Source organism: Mucor velutinosus (assembly GCF_035048745.1).
Source record: "Mucor velutinosus strain NIH1002 chromosome Unknown tig00000041, whole genome shotgun sequence".
In the NCBI taxonomy this organism is placed as follows: Eukaryota; Fungi; Mucoromycota; class Mucoromycetes; order Mucorales; family Mucoraceae; genus Mucor; species Mucor velutinosus.
Window position 1 is genome coordinate 192057 of NW_027041905.1, and position 16808 is coordinate 208864.

Sequence of the window (16808 nt, forward strand, 5' to 3'; positions counted from 1 at the left end):
ATATGTTCATTTGTAAGTACTACAAACAAACCGTTTCGACTACAAAACATGTAATTTATTTCCATGATATGCGCAAAACGATTCACTCTTTGTTTCACCAAAATTGCATGAATCGACGCTTGCAAGTACACATACTACTACTACTACTACTACTGCAATATCAATTAAGTTTGGGGTTTTTTATAGTTTTTTTTTTTTATTTATTTAATAGGACAAATTTATATATATAATAAGAAAAGGGGAAGAATATAGTAAAGAAAAAGGTGTAAGCAGGTCAGATTTCTATGATTTTTTTTTTTTGGTGTTGTTGTGTTGAACTTTTTAGATTTTTTTGTGGTGTACTTTGTTGCATTTTCAAATGGGAGTATAATTCAATTATCGATGAAAATTTAAGCAGTTGCTGTGGCAGGTGTGGCATTGGAAGCGTTGGGAGCAGCAGCACCAGAGGGTCCACTAACACTACCTCTAGCCTTCTACAAAATCAAAAAAAAAAGTCAATCAAAAGCACTCGCACATCTATAAAGCACTACTTACACCATGGAAAGGCACCTTGTAGGTATCATCAGCCTCAGACTTGGGTGCTTCGGCATTTCTGAAATCCTCAACAGACTTGTATTTCGATAATAATTGAGTCAATTGATCGTTGATCTTGAGCTCTCTCTTCTTCTTATCCTTGCGGTAATAAGTGTATGCCCAGAACTTTTCAAGACCGTACAAGTGTCCTCTCTCATAATCAGCTAATGTTAATTCCTCGAAATCTTCAAAAAGCTCCTTGCGGTAACGCTTCTCAAGACCGTAGGAATAGAAACGGAAAAGACATTCCAAACCATATCTATAAATGGAAACACAATGAGCATCCTGAACCTTAAATTTGATCCGATTACTGTTATCAATTTACCTGTAGTTTTGATTGGCATCCTCCACTGCTAATCTCTTGAATTCATTGTACATGCGCTTGTTGAAGTGATCACGCAAGAAGTGAGACCAGAAACGGAACAATGTGTTCATCTCTTGAGAATGGCCAACACCCAATTGCTTGCGCTCTCTCAATGCCTTGGCGTGGTACTTGTAGTATTTGTGTTGAACAAAGCCCTTCTCACGTAATAACTCGTGGCTAGGATGTTGGAAGTTACCAAAGGAGTGGGCCATATCCATAGATCTGGAGAGCATACCGTCAGCAGCAGGAGACTTGCCATAGCTAGTAGATAACAAGTCATTGGGGTTGTAATGGTAGGCTTGATCACTCAAAACCCAACCGACATGGCCTTGATCGTTAGTCTTGGTAGGCGTGGTGCCAAAGAAGGCAGAGCTGGGAAGAGATTCGGGACGAACAGCATAGAAACGAGGAGTGGTCTTCTCATTCTTCTTGATGGGCTTGGCGGTGATGGTAGTGCTGGAGATTTGAGCGCCAACTTGTTCGCCATGTTGATGTTCACGTTGCTTCAATTGATCAAATTGATCCTTGCCGACAGAGCCAACCTTGGTGATGTTTTGCTTGGCTCCACCGAGACCAGACTCGTATTGATAGAGACCTTCGTTGATCATATCAGAGATGTCTTCATTGATCTTTGCACGGTTGAAGTTGGTATGAGTGCGATCAGTTTTGCGTTGAGTAACAATCATGATACGAGCAACTGTCTCATCATCCATTTCAAGATCATCGTCATCCTCATCTTCTTCGTCAGAAAGGTAGTATTTCTTGACAGTATCGTTGCGGCGACCATCAATGAAATCATCGTCCTCATCAAAATCAAACAAATCGTCTTCTTCCTTTTGTTGAGGCTTGGCTACAGACTTGCGACGTTCAGCCAATTTGGGAACAACAGCAGGCAATAAGGTGGTACCAGCCAAAGAAGCTAATGTGGGTTGAGGGTTAGCAGGGGCGTTCTGCTTGGCAACCTCAGCGGCGGTGGTGGTTGGCTTGGGAATAGTGGGATTGACAGGCGTAGGGCCAGGAATAACAGCGGGCATGAGCCAGGTCTCCCAACCTTCTCTCTTGCGCAACTTTTCGCCCTTTACTTCGAGAATTTGGCTGTTGTCCAAAGCTTCACGGATCAAATCGAGATCAGTGGTCAAACCCTTGACACGATTGAAATTGGCAATGAAGCTCAAATCAACGAAACCATTGGAATCCATTTGTTGACGCAAGAACACATCCTTACACAAGTTGTCGACGCTAAAGTAGTATTCACTGTGTTGAAAATAAAAAATAAAAAAAAAAATTGAGTTGAGCAAAAAAATGTTGAAAAATTTTTTTACTACTAGTTGGTCTCCATGATCCCTCCTTCCATGAATCACCAGCAGCAATGCTACTTACATTTGTTGCATGATGTACATCTTGAGTGTATCGGCATCGACATTGACGAAAGCTGGGACTTTACGTTGACCATTGCGATAAGAGTTCTTGGGGCGGATTGAACGAGCTTTGGGCTTCTTTTCATCATCTTTGACAGGCTTGGTCTCCTTGTTGTCCTTGTTGGCCGAGGCAGTAGTGTTGTTGGTGGTTTCCTTTGACTTGGATCCTCTGCGTGCGGTGCTGGACTTTTTGTTGGTGCGAACCTCGCCATTGGCACGACGGTTGCTTCTACGAGGAGATGAGCGAGAAGCAGATGATGAAGCATGAACAATGGTGGGTGTGAAAGGCTTCCATTGTCCCTTGTTCTTAACTTTGGGTGTAACAAACTTGTCATTCTCTTCAACATTGCTGGTCTCTGCGGCGGCATCCTTGGGAGCGGGCCAGTCTAATTTGTGTACATGTCGAGATATTTGATGAGAGATGTCAACGTGAATCGAAGCATCGACGTCTTACCTGCAGCAACTTCGCTAATCTCGGAAGATATTTTCTCTGTTACTTCAACTTTCCAAGCGCTCTTCTCAGGAATAGGAGCAGGAATCGATTGCTTTTGTTGTTCTTCGGCGGAAGGTTGCTCTTCCTTTGAAACTGGTTTATCCTTGTTGTTTTCCATAACCTACTTTTTGTTTAGAGTCTAAATCAAAGAGGAGAAATAAATGTAAGTATGAAAAGGAATATTATAGAACGTTGGATGTATAGATATTTAACCTGTTCAGAAGGAGTTGAAAAAGGAAAGAATTTGTTGGTAATACAAATAGCCCTTACCACGTCAAAGATATGTCTTTCAATATAGAAAAAAAAAAAAAAAAAAAAAAGGAATCTATGTATGGTGGCTTGTGATTAAACAAAAAAAAAGTTTCAGTTTTTTTCTTTTTTAGTCATATAACATTGAGCAAGAGATCATAAAATCAACGTTGTTTATGCAAGATAGTATTGCCTGCTTGCCTATTACATTTTTCTACAATGTAGTTTGGATCGAGTAATGTCAAGTACATGTAAAGATCAAGTTGAGTTGAGTTTATGCCATATTTTTGACATTTGGCAGATTTCTTGGATTTCATTGGGCCATGGATCACTTGTAATTCGAAAGTGTGTGTGTATACTCTGGGAACAGCGTGCACAACTGAACGGGGGTGATATTAAATCATGGCTGGAAACACCCACGTCAAACTTACCCCATTTTGTCCAATTAGCATCTGCTCAACGTGCTGCATACTTGCTCTAAGCATATATTTTATAAACTTCCACACGATGACTCACAGGAGCCTGTCCCAGTTACTGTTCTTTTAATGGGCCCCAAATGTTAAGACAATCGTTATTGATGTTATTGACATGTTGCTCTTGTGATGTCAGCTTTAATTATGTGGAAGTAGATTTGTATTGTCAAATCCGTCAGGGATTATTATACATCCGTTTTTTTTTGTCTGTTGATTCAATGCTTTTTGGGCTTGCAATATCAAATAGAGAACCTAGTAATAGGATCATGTTGCGCAATTGTCTGTTTAATCTGTCCAACAACGGGATCCGATCATATATACTTGACTACTAGCAAAATCTCCTTACTTAGCCAACATTATTATAAGCTATTATGCCATTACAAGAGCTACAAATATGCCAGATACCATTACTTCAAAACCTGCACAATTTTTATAAGCAGAATGATAGATGTGATCATTTCATTTCAAACAAATATGATTGGTTGGAATCGGCCCGATTTAGCTTTGTCCGGAAATATGCTCGAGAATTTTCCCGGAGCATGTCCGGAAAAACATTTGGTTGATGGTTGTTGTAGTTTACCACCATATGAAATAGAAGATAGACACTCACGATGAACAATCATGTTGGCACTATCATATTTCAAGCTAATTTTGATGTAAAATAGCATTTAAAAGAGGTTTGATTCGTTGTTATTGAGCAGTAATGCGCAGAATATAGGGTTTCAATATCAGATGAGATGTGATGAGATGGCTATCAACTTTAGCCAGAGTAATTGCTTACGCGCAAAAGAAAACCTGACAATTGCTACCAAATCTACGTGACCATGGCTAAAAAGCCAAAGCAATCTGTTGGTTTTGTATAAAATCTTGAAAGCACATTGTCTGTCTCAATATCAGACTAGTATCGTTTGTAATAAATGACAAATGATACAGTTATCAGTGCACTGCAAGTGGCTCCCTTTAATATTATGGTTGAATGGGAAAAAAAAATTCAACCTCATCGACTTGATTTCGTAGTAGGGTGAGAAAAACAAGTGTAACCTTGATTAACATTTTACAAATAAGGAGCTTTCCGTAATGGTTACTACAAAACTATCTAATTTAGAGCAAGTTGCTTCAGGTTTTGTTAGTTGTTGTTATTAGACTAGAAACGCCAATATAATACAAAAGGGCATATAACAGTCTGAAAAGTTCTTTTCAAGTATGAAGCTTTGGAAGAGAAATAATTATCAAGTGCCTGTAAGCATGTGTTTTGTTCTGAGGCGTTGTTCTCTGTGGATGATCAATGCATCATCATGTATACATGCGAGCTTGTACACTATAAAACGTACGATATGAAATTCAAGGTTTTGTACATGGCATTGTCGTATAGATATTTTATTGTTGTAGATATATATATATATATATATATATATATATATATATATATATATGGGAGGTGGGGGTTTTAGTGATAAGCCTATATAATTTGATTTGCATTGTTCATACTGCTATGATGCTTGCTACAACTCATAAGCAATGTGGTCATTAATACATTATTGTACACTATTCGTATTATTCATTTTCTGTTTATCGCTTAACATTATCTTGACGCTTGCTGGTATTGTTGGCAAGCGTGTTACTGTTCCAATATCTGTTGTTGTCTGGCTGTTGTTGGGCTGGCAAGTTGTAGGGATACAATGAACTTGCATTTGGTGAAGTGTTTGAATTTGCCGAAGCAGTACTGTAAGATGGATAGGCCATTGGATTGTAGTTTGATGACATTTGTTGTTGATGTTCAGAGCTAGCAGCACCTGGTGCACTGTTTAAAATCAAAGGCGGATTAGCAGCGACCATGCTACCGAAACTCTATTTTCCACAAACGTTACATTTCCATCATGAGAACCCACATGCATCATAGTACCTTTCTATCATCAGTATAAGCATCATTACTACTAGTATCTAAAGATTGATTTGGTCGATAGTGATTGCTGTTTGTCTACATATTCAAATGAAAATGTATTTAATACAAAGCCCTTTAATACTATGATATACAGAATAGAGATAGATAGAGGCATTCAGTGTATGTGTATGTGTTTGTTGGCATTTGGGCGGAAAAATGTGTGTGAATGTATATGTGATGAAAATAATAATATTGTTATAATGAAGTTGAAGTGTAACGTTTCTCCAAACCACAAGTGATATTCTTGTTCTTTCATTTGTTTGGGCACTTGATGATATCTACACCCTTGGCCCAATATTACTCTCACTCAAATGAACACCCACTCTAGATACCAATCTATCTACCTAATAAAAACGATTGTGGGTAGTACTAACCGTAGGTGGGGATGTAGGTGCATTATTGGTTGTCATGACAGATCGAGATTGTTGTTGTGCTTGCTGGTGATGATGATCCATAGACGATGAAGAAGTTGATTCAATTGGATCAGGAGCATTCAGACAAGACTGAATCAAGTTCTTTCCTTCTGGCTTTGTGACAAGAGGCTGGAGTTTAGGTGTAGTAAATGTGTATACAAGGCCAGTTTCAGACACAACCAACAACAAGACCTGAGTACCTGTCAGTGTACTCAATTCATAAGCCTAAAAGCAACTGTTAGTAGAACTGCCATTGCTTGCACACTCACGCTTACCTTCTTCATGATACCAGCTTTTCGCTTGGAGAATGTTATGTGTCTTCTTGATTTATCATTGATGTATTCAATCTTGATTTTTCTTCTTCCAGATCGTTTATCAGGCATGCCACTACCATCAGAATCGTCTTCTTCACCACCACCGCTGCCAGGAGGAGCATGAGAGATGGAATTATCATCCACCATTGATGGCTGCAACATGTATTGCTGCTGTGGGTTGGGTTGATAATAATTGGATGACTGCATATATGTAATTTCTTGATTTGGTTTTTTAGATAAAAGAGGAAAGGTAAAAAAAAAAAAAGTATTGATTGTGAGAAATATAAGAAAGAAGAAGAAGAAAGGGCGAGGGCGAGGGAGGGGGATATACAAGAAAAAAGATAAAGAAAAAAGAGAAAAAAACTGGTGTGATACATGAGCTTATATTAAGAAATTACCATCCTTTTTATTTGCATGACGCCTCTGTGTTCCCAACATCCTTTGGGTGAGAATAAATGACATAACGCTGTATTATTTATCAAAGAAGAACGCCATAACAGCACTTTTTTTGTATTTAAAAGAAACGCATGAATTGCCGTTGCCATGACAACAAGATGTAGCCATAATCTGTAGATGTTGGAGATGTGCAAAAAGAGATACAATACTTAGGGGTTGATGTATCGCTTTATACCTTTTAGTGATGTTGTCATACAGTTCTTATTGTTTATATAGCGTCTTTGTAACATGAAATCTAACATCATTATTACTCAAATCATATAGGAAGGATAATTCAATGCGCTAAACTATCATTCAACAAGCATCGTTAATGATCCACATCTTCCATGTCGATAATGATTTAGCCAACCACAAGCCAAAGTTCTTAATCTCGTCTCTCAAAAGATAAAAAGAGCCTGGGGAGAGGGGCATGATCTTTCTTTGAATCTTCTCATGAAGCCAAACAAAAGGCGAAAAAATGGGAAAAAAAAAGCTTAATTTTCCCCACAAAGAAGACCCTTTAAATAGGTATGACACTAATGGTGGATCTGTCAAAACCTTGCTCGATTCAACGATTTATTTTGGGTTGTGATTCTTTTTTCGTATAAACCTTATTCAATTCAGGAAAGGGCTTGATCGTTTCATCTGCCGCATATCTTTAAGGCAAAGCCTATAAAGATAAATGACCCGTGTCTCGTTTGTTCTTGGTCTCTTTTATACAATCACTGCGAGACAAAGAATGCTACTGAAAGTCAGGTACTGAGAGGATTTTAATGAAAGGCTTATTGTTGCGAAATTGATCACTGCCAAATGTTTTCTTTAGAAACAGTATGACTTGGGACGGATAGTTCCACATGTACAAGGGCACTTGCGTGCTCTTCTTTGAATTACTTGACTTTATAATCCAGATTGCTCTTTTCAGTCGTTCATCTAGTACAAACAAAGCCAGGAAAGCATTTGTGCTTACTGTTCCAACGAATCACGCACTATGCACAAGAGAACCATTGAACACGTCTAGAGATGATTTTAATTATGACTCGTCCCCAGGCAAGGTTACATGGTCAGTGCCAACCAAGGTAGTATTTGTATTAGTAGTAGCAGCAGTGGTGCCGCAGCCAAGTATTCACGTGTGTGCAAATTCTATATTCCTTGTCTTTTTCTTCTCATTTAACTCACATACACAACACGTAACCAACCATGTGGGATACAATACCTCAAGAGCTCTACCTGCGTATAATCCATTACATCAATGAGCCCAAGCAAATCAAACAATGCCGCTTGGTCTGCAAATATTGGAACCATCCTGACTTGAAGTACATTCAGCAACTGTCGCACATCGTGGTAAACAACAAGGATAGCGTCTCATTACTCCATGAATTCATGAAGAAACACCCTACCAAAGGACGATTTGTCAGACAGATTATACTGGGAGATGTCTTTGACTGGAATCGTACCTTTCTGAATTTGATGGATCTTGTCTTCACTCCACATCTCGAGATTTTTAAAGGCATGTTGATTAACAACGAGGATTACTTTTACTATAAAATTGGCAACATCATCAAAGCTTCGCCAAACAAGACCTGGAATCTCAAAGTAATTCTAGAGAATCAGCATTTCAGTTACTTATATTTCAAAACTTTGCTATTACTCAAGGATTCACTTGAAACTATCACACTCAACTTTTACAATTATGACCGAGATTCTCCTCCAGACAAAGGAAGAATAGCAAGACACATGAATCAATTTACAAAACTTAAAAAACTATCATTGATGGGAAGCTTCACAATCAAAGAGCTAGGCGATATCTTGCAAGCATGCTCTCATTTGAAGGAATTGTACTTGGAAGCAAAGGACCTTGATTTCTTTCACTTTAATCGCTTCTCTTCAGATTACGCGGATCTAAAGAGAATGGCCAGTTTGAGAACGCTGAAGATCGGAAGATATGCACCTGCTTCAGTCGTGGAATATTTGATTTGCATTTACCCAAATGTTGAGACTGTCGAGATTGATGGTCGGTGGTATTATCCTCAGTTTAACGAAGCCATCTTTACGATACTGAAGACCATCAAGAAGGTGCCTAAATACAAATTCAAGTACATGCTAGATGAGGATAGCACAACACTGGATAGCATTGTGAATTCCATCAAGGCAGTCAGAAGTGATGTATCTGTTGAGCATTTCATCAATGCTGTTGATGCTGAAGAAATCATCGTCACCTCAAACTTGTAATAAACATTTGCTTGAATCTGACAGTAAGCTGCCCAATCAAATGGGGTAATTTGTATGGACTGTTGTGAGTGACCTTATTTGAGCATTGTCAGTTCTTTTGCTTACACTTCTCTTTCTTGTACAAATACCAAACTAAATGTCTGATAAACCACAAAAGAAGAACAAGCTCATCTTCAAGGGTGACAAAGAGCAAAAGTAAGGCAAATAATTCCACGGTGAAAGCCTTTATACTGATGCCTTTAGCTGTAGAAAGAAGAAGAGAAAGCATCGTGCGGATGAAAAGGAAGAAAGAGAACATAGCGAAACAACAGACCAAGGTATGCGCTTGGAAGAACATAGTACAACGCCACCATTGACCTGATATTGTGCGGTTAGTTTGGGTCAGAGCAGACAATTTGGAAGACTTGATGGGGCCATTGTTCATCACTCATCCAAGCGACCCACCTGTGTGTCTCACTGTAGATGAAGATGACCGTTTCATGGCATATCCCCTGCCGGATCTGTCAGAGACAGCACCTGAGCCCACCATCATGCAGCAAGTGTTTGTGGGGTCGCGTATTACAGGATCGACGAATGCATTTACATTCAAATCTGCCAACGGCAAATATCTGAGCAGCGATAAAATTGGCGTAGTAGCATGCGACAGTGAAGCTATTGGTGGTCAGGAAGAATGGAAGCCTACAGTGACAGAGTCAGGCATTGCATTTGAAAGCGTACATGGCAAATTTTTGATGGTCGACGAAATTGCAGGTGGAGGTGTTCGTATTCGTGCAGATGCTGAAGACGTTGGATTCTGCGAATCATTCAGAGTGTACTGTCAGTCAAGATTCAAGTACAAACCAAAGTCGAAAAAGCAAAAATCGGATGGAACTGGCTCAGAGGTGGATAATGTGTAAGTGTTTAGCAGGGCAAGTGTCTGTCTACATGGATCTAACAGAGACATCATGCAGTAAAAAATATCAGTCTTGGGGAGGAGGCAAAGTGCATCAAACAAGCGCAGATAAACGTGAACTGAAGAAAGCAAGGACAGATGGCCGTCTTGCAGAGGCTTTATTAGACAGAAGAGAAAAGATGAAAGCGGATCGTTACTGTAAATAGTTGGAAACCTTGCTATAAACTGGGTGGAGATGATAGGTTTGTGCTTCCTTTAGTGCCAATAAAGCAGAGACGGTGACAGTGTCGATCTTGTTACTATCAATCATCTTTTGAATGGTAGCATATTCATTGATTTGCTTGTGTTTGCCATTGTTGCTGCAGAGACCCAGGATGTTGGGGCGTCCAAGTGCAATGTAGTAGCATATGACATTGAGAAACTGTACAAGCAAAATGTCTCTAGGGCAGCTATTATTGGGATAGAGAATATCAATAGCATTTATCGTGTTGAGCAATGTCCCTCCAGTGCCCATATCCATGTTCTGCCGTCTGAAGCCACTCTTGACAGGCGAGATCATCATGTGCGCTGCTACCAACCGTAGTTCATTGAGTGCATCGTGTACATTATCAGGTACCTTCCATAGGTATGTATAGGTCTGCAGCAGTTCCTTTGTATGTTTAAAAACCTTTTTGCATTGTGGCAATTGCACTTGCTGATGATCAACTTGGTTTGTAGCAATTGCATCATGGGTTGCTCCAAAGCGTGGATCCACTCTGACTTGATCTGTTAGGATTTGATAGGCAGTCAGGTAACCACTATTGCACAGTGAAGCTGGCTGACTCTTCAAGAAGCTGCTGTCTTGAAATGTGGTAACCAAATAAGCCAAGGCCTGTGCAATGAGCTCATTCAAGTTGTATTTGACGCCAAGCGCCAGGTGAGCGACTGGCAAACGATGTGACCCTACAGAATGAGCAAGAGGGCTGTTATAATAGTATTGCTTCATTGCATTATCAACACCATGACACAGAATCTGACGGTCAAAGAAGCGCATGTACTCGGCATACATGTCTGTATCGCCAAGGTGGACTTGCCAAGCGCTCTCGTGGATGGGATTCTGCAACTTTAATATCTTGGGGATCAGCAGTGAATCCATAGTGTGGACAACATGCTGGTACACCTTGTTCAGCTGTTCATCAGGGACTATTACACAGAATGCGTTAGTAAGCCTTTTCATAGAGAAAGCACGTTGTGGATTACTTGCTCTTGATTTTGTGCAAGTTCAAGATCAAGTAAAACAAGACGTTTATCTGATCTTTGTATTCCATTTGATAAGAATGTCCATCTTGAATGATGGATCTCACTATAATGTGGTTTCTGCGTGGATCGTCAAAGATGGTCATGACTTTTTCTATATTGTTTGCTTCTTTATTCCAGTCTTTTTACGCAAAGGAGAAAGGAAAAAATAGGATAGAACAGGAAATTATGAGGCAATTCAAGACATGAAGAAATTAGTCCTCGGTGTATATATTATATCGAAACTAGATTCAGTTCGCTTCTGTTGTCATTAGTGGTGTAGGGATGGAGTCTGTGGTTGGTGGAGCTTCAGATATGGCTGTGTCCGCAGAGGGCTCCGTGGCAGTAGCGGGAGGAGGGATAGGTGATGAGGATGCTGTGGGTGCTGCTGTTGGCGACTGTATTGACACAGAATTTGGTAGTGCTGGTGGTGGTGGTGGTGGTGGTGTTGCTGTAGGTGCTGTTGCAATCGCAGCTGCTGATGCTGTAGCAGGATCTTTGAAGGCCTTGATCCACCCACTTTCCACAAAGAAATCGTAGATTCTACTGGTCTTGTTCACATCAATCTTAATCAATGAGCGGCACTGTCTTCGTTTCATATATCCAAGTTTGGCATATTCTTTCAATATAGTGTCTTTGATGACCAAGTAGGGTCTGGGCATGATACGCAGAGTTGAACACAGCACTTGCTCCTCTTCTGTTAGCAAATGCACACCATCAGCATCCCTGATATTTAATGGATTAGCCGGCTTTCGACCTCCCGAAGGAGCAGCAGATGTAATAGTTGGTGTTGGTGTCGACGCAGAATGTGTGGGTCTATCTCTATAGTAATTAGCGCCGTTGGATGTTGCAAGAGATGCCATTTGCTGACGGTATGTGTTTCTCTGTATTGATCCACTGGGTCCAGTTCTTTCGCTCGATAATGATACAAATGTCTTTAGTTGGGCTAATCGGTTCTGCTTTTCACGCTCGTACTGCTCTCCCTGTCTAATGGTGGTGAGGCCCGCCTGTCTCCACTCTTGCAATGTCGCAATTCTATCCCTTAATTGCTGCTCTTTCACCAATCCCTTCACAAACATGTCGTAGTCTGCTTCGGTTTGCAGCCTGCAAAACACCCGAGTTTTGTTGTATATGTCGCGCTCTTCCTTTTGTCTCTTTCGTTCAATAGCTTGCATACGCTTAAAGTCCAACCATCTTCTCTCGAATATGAGGTTTTTGCGCTCCATTCGACGATCCAGTCGGGAATTGTAGATATCCAGCACCATCACCTTGAGGTCTATTTCCTCCTCTGTGTCGTCGTCATTAAAGACCATGTCCTTGACAAACTGTTCCGCATCATTTTCGTATTCTGTCTCGAATTCAAAACGACGCGGCATGTAACCTTGAATTTCATGGAAAGATGGACCGCTGGTGATGGGCTTTGCATTGTTGGGTTGAGAGGACATTGGCTTGCGAGGTGTCATACCACGGGATTGCTGCAGCCTTTGACGTTTGCGTTCACGACACTCCACTTCGCTTGTTTCAAACTTGAGGTTCATCCTTGGAAGAGGCCAATTGGGACTAGACACATACACATCCAGATAGTGTTGCTCGCATTCACCCTTGCCTTTGGTACCCACATAGTCGGCTATCGCTTGCCAATTACCTATACCCATCTTTTCCGCAGCTTCAATCAACAAGAGTTCTTCATCTGCGTCCCAGTCTTCACTGAATATCGGGAAATTGTGTGGTTTGACGATGCGATAGTCATGCCATGTCTTGTGCTTTACGGGCTCTGCACCACCGCAAAAGCAGGACACACAGAGGTCAAAGTCTGGACAATCTTTATCAGCACAACGTATACGAACAGTGTTGGTCACGTCGTTTGAACAAGCATCGCAGTGATATTTAGGCGGTTCTTTGTCGTCAATACTGGATCCTCCTCCATCTGCATTTGTAACGGCACTCAGTGTGCTTCCAGAAGGCTTTTGTCGATGTGTTATTGTCATATATAATTAGTTGTGTTATAATATATACAACGTAGAGGTTCAATCTTCTTTTTGTAGCGATTGGTCAAGGTGGAAAAAATTGTATATTGGGTTTCTGCGTGCGGTCGTGGTGTCTCTATCTAACCTATACAAACACCCCAGCCTTCAGTGATCTCTTGCATGCTGGTGAACAATATATATACACGTCATTTAAATCAAATGTAAGGTAGATCAACTACAGAAATGTCAGCATTCAGCAAACTCAATCAATTAACTTGCACTTGGAATCAATGACGGTGCTGCGAGAAAGCGACATTCGTATTTGCGATAATGACGTGAGTAACAAATCTTGACTTTGTATGTACATGTTGATTTATTCAAATGCCAATGAAAAAGCACATTCATAATGACATTGAGCATGCAACATTGTACTCGTTGTTATAAAAACCTAGCTTGTATGCTCACATAAATAGCACTTTGTATCATTAGGCGTTACGTAGCGCTCCATCGTGATGCTGCGAAAGCTGATTCAATACAAATTTACGCCAATAATCTTGTTATAGGGAGAAAATTATATGTCTGCTAAAGCTATGTGTTGTAGATAAGGCTCATTAGCATCAGGCAAAAGTGAGAATGCTACCTGGAATAACATTACCTATTAAAAATATACTCACATTTTATCTTTTTCGCATTCCATTATTACCTAGAAACCCTCTGTTAACAACTCGTAACTCTAGGTCTGACTTTGCAACAATGCTTTACGTCTGAACAAATGGAAACGACTCATATGCGGGCAGTGAGCACGTTAAAAGTACCTTTCACTTCTCAATAGAATGCAAAACATAGCGAAATGTGGACACATTGAAGTCTCGTTTTCTCGTGTTATAAGTTGTCTCAGGCTGCCAGAGTAGCACCGAACGATTGCTCCCCTCTAACAGTTTCTTATTGATATTTTTGCTCAACTATGTTAGGACTAAAAAAAAAATCATCTCGAAAAATCGACTCCAGACCATGAGGGGTACACCTCATGGTTTTCAACAAAGATCAAACGATCGTGTTTTTGACCGTAAAAATGGAGACTTTGACTATGGCATATATTAAACCAAAATGATTCTACCGCCTCAAGGCAGCTCTTGAAAACTAATTTGTGAATTTTATAAATGTAAAATTTCGACGTTTTGGCCATAAGCCTTATTTCATATTTCGAAAATTGCTCAATAAGCTTGTTCAAAACATAACTTATAATTAGCACCATTAAATGTGCCTTTAAAAGTACTCAGAAAGTATAGAAGCGTATCGGATGATCATCACTACTTGTATAATCAAATCTAGTAAAATAGATCAAACAGGTCGATTTTGAATCACAATTTTGCCTTTTCAAGCAGACGATTTCCTGAGTTTAAATTAATTCTGGCTGGCCAAAATACATCTGCCATGAAGGCAATTGATGTTTGTGATGCGAATCAGAAGGAAATTGGGGGTTGCACATTACTATAGCTTTACTTAACTATTTTATTCTTCTTTTATTGAGGACTGATATATCTAGCATCTTTATTCTTTGCGATTTGCAAACTCAAATATGAGTCTTGATGCGATATACAAAATTATCATTCTATTCAGGACTGCGTATGGTACTTGGAGTGTGAGCCCTAATACAGATGAACTTGTGTTTGTCCAGCGCCTGGAGGCCTTTCTCCCTGCCTTTGTATACGTGCGTGTGTATCAAGAATCGCTTCAAGATTTTAATGTGGATCAAGTTTTCATTTCATTGTCCAACATGAGATGTCCATAACGGGACACTGACCTTGCAAACCTGTTTGGATCTGGATTTGAATCCAAACAATTACAAAACTCAAAAAATATATACTTCTCGTTTCATTCTTCTTCTTTGTTTCGCGTGTTTAGATTCAAAACAGGTTTTTTTTTTTTTTATATTCATCAAAGATGGTTGCTGTCAAATTACAAAAGGAGGAAAACAGACAAGCTTTCCTCAAGGTTTTCCCTACCCTCGCTGACGAGGTGCTTTTGGAGCTTCGCAAGTACAACATGCCTGAAGATGCTTATGAATGGACAAAGAAGGTAAGGAGGTCAATCAAAAGGAGGGAAGGGAGGCGAGAGATGATAGAGTGTATGTACTCATCTTGCATCTACTTGTTTTTCTGTGTACTTTGTACTTTAGATGTTGTATTACAATGTGCCCGGTGGTATGTACCGATTATTTGATGTGGCATTTAATAGCACTCAATCTAAGCAAATGTTATCTATTAGGCAAGTTGAACCGTGGCATCTCTGTTGTTGATACTGTTCGTATCTTGAAGGGTGATGCTGTTACCGAGGATGATATCTTCAAGGCCACTGTTTTGGGCTGGTTGATTGAATTTGTAAGTTGGTCTTTTCAGTGGGCACACACTGACGAAAAACTAATATCATGGACCTGATAGCTTCAAGCTTTCTTTTTGGTTTCCGATGATATTATGGATGCTTCCATCACTCGTCGTGGTCAACCTTGTTGGTACAAGAGCGAGGGTGTTGGCATGGTTGCCATCAATGACGCGTTCATCCTTGAATCTTGTATCTACATCTTTTTGAAGAAATACTTCAAGAAGACCGACTATTATATCGAGCTCGTTGAGTTGTTCCATGAAGTTACTTTCCAAACTGAACTCGGCCAACTCTGTGATCTTATCACTGCTCCTGAGGATGATGTCGATTTGAGCAAGTTCTCTATCAAGAAGTAAGTGTTGGATATGGTTTCTGGGGGAGGGGGGATGAATGTGTCCTTATTGGTTTGCTGTAGGCATCAATTCATTGTCATCTACAAGACTGCCTACTACTCCTTCTATCTTCCTGTCGCATTAGCCATGCATATGGTAAGTTGTATATCCTCTATGAGTGCAGCCCAGAGGCTGATGTATGTTTGGGGATAGGTTGGTATCAAGAACGAGGAAGCCTTCAAGCAATCTCACGATATTTTGATTCCCTTGGGTGAATATTTCCAAGTCCAAGATGACTATCTTGATTGCTACGGTGCCCCTGAAGTCATTGGTAAGATCGGTACTGATATCATGGACAACAAGTGCTCTTGGTTGATCAACCAAGCTTTGGCTTTGGCTAACCCCGAACAACGCAAGATCCTTGATGAAAACTATGGCCAAAAGAACGCTGAATCCGAGGCCAAGGTCAAGCAACTCTACCTTGATCTCAATATTGAGTCTGTCTACAAGGCTTATGAAGAAAAGTCTTTCAATGATTTGAATGCATTGATTGAAAAATTAGATGAATCCGTTGGTGTCAAGAAGATGATCTTTACTGAATTCATGGATAAGATTTACAAGCGTACCAAATAATTTAATTCCCTCATTTTAAAAAGCCCATTATTTTGTTTCAAGTAATTTAAACCATCTAATAAAATCTCATGTCATTTCGTATTCAATGTATCTTGCTATGCATGTATGGGTGTCTTTTTTTTTTATTATTATTATTCCGTACCTGAACTTTGACATGCTGTTTCCATGACAACCAACTCTTTGATACATTTACAGCTTCTAGTGAACCCCATACTCATGTTTTGTCCAATCAAACATGAAGCCAATGTATTTGAACATCAGTAGCCTTTGATTTAGGACGTTCTTCAGCGTACGTCATCATATAGAGCTGGGGGACTGGCCCTGAGTTATACTGTGGGGAGGGGTTGCTGAAAAAGAGAACCCAAAAAAAAGGAAAGCAAAATTATATCAATCACCAACTCTTTTTCTGTATACTATAAACATC

The 16808-nt window shown here is 39.9% G+C and overlaps 8 protein-coding genes across 8 annotated transcripts; 3 read left to right on the forward strand and 5 right to left on the reverse strand.

Annotated features, from left to right (window-relative positions):
* Window positions 1-389: 389 nt before the first annotated feature.
* On the reverse strand, window positions 390-2966 carry ATC70_000208 (uncharacterized protein; the record flags this gene model as incomplete). The annotated part of the gene is made up of 5 exons (XM_064819627.1): window positions 390-473; window positions 535-832; window positions 899-2191; window positions 2318-2741; window positions 2810-2966. The coding sequence occupies 5 exons, from the start codon at window positions 2964-2966 to the stop codon at window positions 390-392; spliced, it is 2256 nt and encodes a 751-aa protein (XP_064683547.1).
* A 2173-nt stretch (window positions 2967-5139) lies between these two features.
* ATC70_000209 (uncharacterized protein) lies at window positions 5140-5406 on the reverse strand (the record flags this gene model as incomplete). Its single annotated transcript, XM_064819628.1, has 1 exon — window positions 5140-5406. One exon carries the CDS (start codon window positions 5404-5406, stop codon window positions 5140-5142), a length of 267 nt encoding a protein of 88 aa, XP_064683548.1.
* Window positions 5407-5856: 450 nt separating this feature from the next.
* Window positions 5857-6446, reverse strand: ATC70_000210 (uncharacterized protein; the record flags this gene model as incomplete). Its single annotated transcript, XM_064819629.1, has 2 exons — window positions 5857-6150; window positions 6201-6446. The coding sequence occupies 2 exons, from the start codon at window positions 6444-6446 to the stop codon at window positions 5857-5859; spliced, it is 540 nt and encodes a 179-aa protein (XP_064683549.1).
* Window positions 6447-7871: 1425 nt separating this feature from the next.
* On the forward strand, window positions 7872-8903 carry ADA2 (Transcriptional adapter ada2; the record flags this gene model as incomplete). The annotated part of the gene is made up of 1 exon (XM_064819630.1): window positions 7872-8903. The coding sequence occupies one exon, from the start codon at window positions 7872-7874 to the stop codon at window positions 8901-8903; it is 1032 nt and encodes a 343-aa protein (XP_064683550.1).
* Window positions 8904-9039: 136 nt separating this feature from the next.
* Window positions 9040-9799, forward strand: ERG20 (Farnesyl pyrophosphate synthetase; the record flags this gene model as incomplete). Its single annotated transcript, XM_064819631.1, has 3 exons — window positions 9040-9098; window positions 9153-9220; window positions 9279-9799. The coding sequence occupies 3 exons, from the start codon at window positions 9040-9042 to the stop codon at window positions 9797-9799; spliced, it is 648 nt and encodes a 215-aa protein (XP_064683551.1).
* Window positions 9800-9988: 189 nt separating this feature from the next.
* Window positions 9989-11011, reverse strand: ATP5 (ATP synthase F0 subcomplex subunit OSCP atp5; the record flags this gene model as incomplete). Its single annotated transcript, XM_064819632.1, has 1 exon — window positions 9989-11011. One exon carries the CDS (start codon window positions 11009-11011, stop codon window positions 9989-9991), a length of 1023 nt encoding a protein of 340 aa, XP_064683552.1.
* A 310-nt stretch (window positions 11012-11321) lies between these two features.
* Window positions 11322-13058, reverse strand: ATC70_000214 (uncharacterized protein; the record flags this gene model as incomplete). Its single annotated transcript, XM_064819633.1, has 1 exon — window positions 11322-13058. One exon carries the CDS (start codon window positions 13056-13058, stop codon window positions 11322-11324), a length of 1737 nt encoding a protein of 578 aa, XP_064683553.1.
* Window positions 13059-14981: 1923 nt separating this feature from the next.
* Window positions 14982-16384, forward strand: GDH2_1 (NAD-dependent glutamate dehydrogenase; the record flags this gene model as incomplete). The annotated part of the gene is made up of 6 exons (XM_064819634.1): window positions 14982-15116; window positions 15217-15241; window positions 15306-15418; window positions 15479-15771; window positions 15835-15907; window positions 15965-16384. The coding sequence occupies 6 exons, from the start codon at window positions 14982-14984 to the stop codon at window positions 16382-16384; spliced, it is 1059 nt and encodes a 352-aa protein (XP_064683554.1).
* Window positions 16385-16808: the final 424 nt, after the last annotated feature.